Below are 6,132 nucleotides of genomic sequence, written 5' to 3' on the forward strand. Positions count from 1 at the left end.
GCAACTTCTTATTCTTTTGAAATTGTTCATAGCAATAATGGTTTAGTGAATGGAAAAGTGGGTTAGTCTGTATTGTGTTGATAAAAACACTAGGGAAAAGGTCAATAGTTAGCTGTTCAATACGATATGCAAATTAATGCATAGATGAAGAAATAAAGCAGATTCAAAGTAAAACCTATAACTTCGATCTTGTTCTTTTGAAATTGTCCATGGGAGTAATGGTTTTAGTGACCAAGTGTAATGGAAGAGTGGCTAGTCTTTAATTTACTGTGTTGATAAAAACATAGGGAAAATGCCAATATAATTAGCTGTTCAACACCGGATGGAAGATCCAAAGTGGCATGAGAACTATCACTGTCTATTAGTGCTTTGGGAATTATAGCAACAAAGTGTGTGTTTGAGTGCTTTTTTTTTTAAAGAAAAATAGTCATTTAGTTTTTTGTCAATTTTTTTTAGAGATCTTTGAAAAAGTAAGCAATTATTGCTTAGAAATAATATCTAATTATATACTAAACATGCACTAAGAAATATATAGTATGTTGCTTGATGCAAAGTGTCAACATAAGTGTTGAACTACATGGAGATGAGATGGCATACATAGGACATTATGTTTGTCCCAAATGTCTAAAAGGTGTGGTGAGGCCCAGCAAGTGAGCATTATTAATCTTCAAATGTAAACTTCCAATCAATACAAGCCAGGGAAAACCATTACAGAGTCACGTCCTTTTAGATCATGATGAAGAAAGAGAGAGGACAAGACTCTATTCAATCCTCTCAGCTCACATGGTTTGTACTTTACATCTAAATTGCAGACAACCCTCTACTCAAAATCGTAAAACAGAGATGGCCATGGGATCCATCAATTTTTAGAATCGTGGGATACGAAATTAATAGTAAATTAACATAAAACTCAAAGATCAAATTAAAAAGAAGAAGAAGAAGAGAATTAGACATAATAAAACTCAACAATGTATCTAAAAATTGAAGTATTAATATGAAGTGTTATAAGCATTACGGTGGTTAACAAAAAAACAAAAGCTTTATAAGCATTCCCTGCTTACTATTTTGAAGCATGCATGAGTGATGGACCAAATTAGGGTACTTCTATGAACTAAATATTTAAATGAAGTTGTTTTAAAATATATTATTGGCACCGAATAATTTCAGTTGTTGACCAGATCAACTCGGCAATTTGACTAACGAGTTCCATATTATGTGAGATCCAATCTTAATTTCTTTTTTCAAAAAAATTCTTACCTGACAGACATGAAACTTGCTAGTCAATTTAGCGAGTTGATGTCATCGATCAAAATAATCTTATCCCGACAATATGTTTTAAAACAACTTCATTTTAGTATTTAGTTGGTAAAAGTATCCTAGTTTGTTTAATGAGCGTTTGTAATATCAATCAATGCTTACTTTGACCTACAAATGGTTCATGCAATATTTGTATTTTGATTTAAAGAATGATCAATCTATCCTATTACCGTCTTTCACACTACAAAGTGGAAATATGCTAGCTTGTTTTAGATGTATGATTGCCGAGAATACAACTAGGTCACAAAAAATCTTTGTTTTGGACCATTACTGGGTCCATTTCGGATCATATAACTAAATAAAACAAATATATTGGCCCAAAATATATTCAGCCTAACTCTTCCTCACTCAACAACTTTCATAGCACTATATAGGGGATTGTACAAGCAGGAACATTGTAATATGACCCTTAACCATTAGTAACAACAACACACGAATCAAGGGGTTCAATACTAAGGCACCTTTCACACACCTTCATACAGAAAGCAAATCCCTTGCTTAATGAGAGTCTTATAAGTAAGCCTAACAAGTTCAAGGTTCTCACACTCTAATTCTATCTTACTTCATCATCTCCTGCATACACTTACTTAAACACCAAGGTCATGTCTATAGATTATGAGACCTAAAATCAAATTTACTTCAAATTTTAATTTAATATACTGTTAATTTTTTATAAAAATAAATTGTAATTATATATTTTAAATATTATTTAAATTTCAAATTGACTCTCAATTAAATATTTAAATTAATCTATATATATAATATCAACGTGAAATAAAATTTTAATTTAAATATGTAATCTATATATTTAAATTAATCAATATTTTTTGTTAAAATATTTTATATATATATATATATATATATATCATAAATTCACTCATTAAATTAAAATTTTATACTAATTTCAATAAATTTTTTTAGATAAAGGAGAGTCTCAAACTAAAATAAATATAAAATAATATTTTTTAATTTTTTAAAATAAAATTAAAATTTTACTTAAATGATTTACAATAATTACTATATTCATAACTTAATATTATATAGTCTTATTAATAAAAATAATGATTACAAATAGATAATATTGTAACAAAATTTATCAGTTAATAATTTAAATTGACAAAAATATTTAAAATGTAAAAAAAAAAAAGTAATTCTTTTATGCAGCGACACGAATCCCAAGAAGGTGCACCACATAAGTAAATAACAATATATTTTATATTCTACACATTCACAAGGAAACTGAGACTTATCAGTGTCTGAACGCACAAAAATTGAAACGCTACATTACGCATGTTTCGTTTTATTTCTTACAGAACCATAAACTGAAATTATCCTCTCTTTTTTTCTTAATTATTTTATTTTTCTTTGATTAAGCTGAAATTCTCCTCTAGACCTTCTTTATATATATGCTTGGGTGAATGACCCAGTGGCGGAGCAGAATGTTCTGTACTAGTATTGGCTCCTACATTTTTCCATACCCCTTGGAGCTGCAAGGAAATTGATAACATATTGTTAGCTAATCTTCCATTTAAGATGTAAAAAGAAAAAGTATCATATTCAATATATTGCCACTTTTCACCTAAGCATGTAAAAGCGAGTTTAAAATTTATGAGTAACACATACCTAGCCCGATTGCCTCGGACCCTTTCATTATCCTTAGTTTGTTGCATGACTCAGTGAACATCCTGCAGTGAGCATTAGGCAAGGAACATCATTAAAGACAAAAGTGATTTTAGTTGTAATGAGAAGATTCAATGAGATTTAAAAGTCGCAATCAGAAATGACAAGCTTGTCTAGACATATTAGAAGTTTATACACACGATAAAGACATTCTGAAGAATTGCTTATGGTTAATAGCATGTTTTCATTATAATTTTTGTTATTAAAAGAGATTTTAAGTGAACTGATAAAAGTAAAAAAAAAAAGCTAATAATATATAAGGAGTGTAAAATAATTTTATATTTTCATTCAATTATAAATCATTGCTTGATTACTTTAAAATAATTATTTTAAAAATTAATAAACTTATCCTATATAATAAATTGTGATTAGATGACTATAAATTTTTTTTTATTGAATACATAATTCTTTTTCTCATATATAAGTCCTAGGCTAGTTGAAATAATAAGCTAAGAATTGCTAAATAAATTTCTATACTTAATAAATTTATTTTGGTTAAATTAGCCTATAAATTAGTCTAACTAACTTATACTAGACTGTCTTGATAATCACCATAGAAAAAAATTGTTGACATTAATTATTATTTAAATATGTTGATAATTCATATTATAATCAAATAAAATTTGTAAGGCTTTTGAAAACAAAGTAAGAAAAAATGGAAAAAGAAAAAAGTAAAGTTGTCCGGTTCAACCAACAAGTATTGTTGTAAAAAAAAAAAAAAGATGACATATATTGATCAGTGAAGATTTAAAAACAAAAATGAAAAGAGAACTTACTCCCAAGGGACATCACCCACAAGCATCCAGTCTCCTTCTTTATCTACATATGTAAGAACATATTCAGAGCCATCAACAATATCCCTGAATGCACTCTCACTTAATCCATCTTTCCCAGGAAGTGCACGAGAATTGCATTGACCTGATTTGAGAAATTGTTGAGTTGTTTTATAAATACAATAGTCCTGCCTTAATTGATTCAAAAAAATTATAATTTTAGTAGCTTAAAGTAGTAGTTTGATAATCAATTCAATTATTGACACCTAAAATCATAATTGGCAATTAGGTGTCCAATTCACAGTTAGACCACTCAGACTATTATGTTGTTACAACTTTGGTTAACACATGCATAATGAAGAAGATAGAGAGAGAGAGAGTGCACCATACCAATGGTGAAGCAGCTGAACATTTTCTCAAGACCTGAAGAAAGTTCAATATAGTTGCTGTAGGTTTTCAGATCAACCTTTCTGAGATACGGAGCACCATCCATGCTGACCTTAACATAAAGACAAGCTACTCCTGGTTTCTCCTCAGTTTCGTTGTTGCATTTTGCCAAATTATAGGCCATCGTGTTCTTTCGAAAAGATCGAATTGGTGGCCATCCCACAACTTGTGCTCTGCAACAAATAAGTTTGATATATATTTCACTTATCACCCCATATAGAAAAATCTATCAAGTATCAATAATCAAACAGTAAAAAAAAACCCATAAATATAATTCAATAGCCAATACAACTAGCTGAAAATAGGATAAAAATTCAGTGAAAATTGAACCAAAAAAATAAATACATCAACGAATGTTTTAACAAGGTCTTACTATAAGAAAACAGTTTCACACACCTTAATTTTAATAAGCTTTAACAAAACCTTGAACTGATTAGTTACCAACCATCCGCATACACCCTTCACTATTTTGGTTTTGGAACACTCAATATTTTTGGATAAACTTCTCTATAATCACTCATAGGAGAAGAAAATTTTAAAAAAAAAGTAAAATGAATTTGAGTTTATAGCATAGAAGCTAAAATCAGCTCATGCACATCAACTTTTGGAAATATAAATGAGAGGACTTTTACAAAAATTAAGGGCGGCATAAGTTAATCTAAGTTTATAGGAGAAGCTCAAATGCTCAATTCATTTTACCTCTATTTTTCCCCTCCTGTAAATGCTTATGAACAAGTTTATTCAAGCAGGTCTAAAGCACAGGTATATGAAGAAAACTTACTTTGGAGCAGGAACAGTAGCATGGTCATTTGTTGCAGCAACCTGAGCTGGTTTCTCGTAGTGAGGAACCATATCAACCTCTCTGTTGCATCGTGCAGAGGTATTATTAGAACCATTTTCCAAATCAGCCTCAGTTGCTGCCGCATCACTCTGGGAGAAAATCCATTTCCGAGAAGAGGAAGAAGAAGAGCTAATGGCATCAGAGAAGCCCCTCTTGAGGTTCTTGTTGGAAGGGGTTGAAGAAGCAGAAGAATAGCCATTATTCTGCAAATCCTTGCCAAAGAGAGAGATCCCTAATTTGTTGTTCTCAGGAGACTCAGAACCGGGCAAGCCAAGCCTCAGCTCTGTCTCCTTGAAGTTCAGAGATGAAGTGTTCTCATCCTCAGAAGAAAGGTTGGAGGAAACCGAAGAGGATATCTTGTCACAGCTTTTTTCCATGGATGGAGCCTCTGATAAACCTATGTAATCATGTTCCAAGGGTGTAGTCATCAAAATTCAACAGTGAAAGGTTCCAAATTTATGCAACAGAAAAATATTTAAACAAGTCACTCAATTGAGTAAGCGTATGTATGTGTATATATATATATATATATAGAATTTGTAAGAACATAACAAACAAACAAGTCAGAAAGTTGAGTTTATGCTGCAGTTATCGCATGGTATGGTACGAATTTCCCGGGAGTTTTTTTTTTCCCTTACGAATCTTCTTGGCCTTTATGAATCAACTTTTCTCTTTCCACAGGCATATTTTTTCTCCGGTAGTTATCATAATTTGACATGATATTAATTGATGTACATGTTGAAGCAATGTTATTGTAGTAATAGTGACAACTAATTTCTAGGCATCAGGGGATATATCTTTAGGGAGGTTTGCCTACCAAGAGAATTTTTTTTTCACCAAAATTATTTAATAAACCAACTTATTACTAGATTATCAAGATTAATTCAACTAAGTAGGATTTAAGTAGCGTAAGGAGAATCAAAGTCAAAATCATGAAAAAATGGAAGTTAACTCTAAATCTTTAATTAACTACTTGTGTCAATTCATATTGGTGATTTTTTTCTTTTGTTTTTCCATTCTTAAAATATATATTTTGCTGCATTAATTAGTATAGTATCATTTGTATTCCAAAAT

The 6,132-nt window shown here is 30.3% G+C and overlaps 1 protein-coding gene across 1 annotated transcript; it reads right to left on the reverse strand.

Annotated features, from left to right (window-relative positions):
* Window positions 1-2,457: 2,457 nt before the first annotated feature.
* Window positions 2,458-5,742, reverse strand: LOC100795203 (auxin-responsive protein IAA27). Its single transcript, XM_003530085.5, has 5 exons — window positions 4,999-5,742; window positions 4,161-4,390; window positions 3,774-3,915; window positions 2,941-3,002; window positions 2,458-2,804 (listed from the first exon to the last, which is right to left on the reverse strand). Exons 1-5 carry the CDS (start codon window positions 5,484-5,486, stop codon window positions 2,767-2,769), a joined length of 960 nt encoding a protein of 319 aa, XP_003530133.1. The 5' UTR covers window positions 5,487-5,742; the 3' UTR covers window positions 2,458-2,766.
* Between the last annotated feature and the right edge of the window lie 390 nt (window positions 5,743-6,132).

Source organism: Glycine max, chromosome 7, assembly GCF_000004515.6.
Source record: "Glycine max cultivar Williams 82 chromosome 7, Glycine_max_v4.0, whole genome shotgun sequence".
Classification (NCBI taxonomy): Eukaryota; Viridiplantae; Streptophyta; class Magnoliopsida; order Fabales; family Fabaceae; genus Glycine; species Glycine max.

Excerpts from the sequence above, each read along its gene's own strand:
- LOC100795203 (XM_003530085.5), bottom strand. The coding sequence starts at position 5,486 with ATGACTACACCCTTGGAACATGATTACATAGGTTTATCAGAGGCTCCA. Across the intron at positions 4,391-4,998 it reads GCTACTGTTCCTGCTCCAAA|AGCACAAGTTGTGGGATGGC; the intron begins GTAAGTTTTCTT and ends TATTTGTTGCAG. Across the intron at positions 3,916-4,160 it reads GTTCAGCTGCTTCACCATTG|GTCAATGCAATTCTCGTGCA; the intron begins GTATGGTGCACT and ends TTCTCAAATCAG.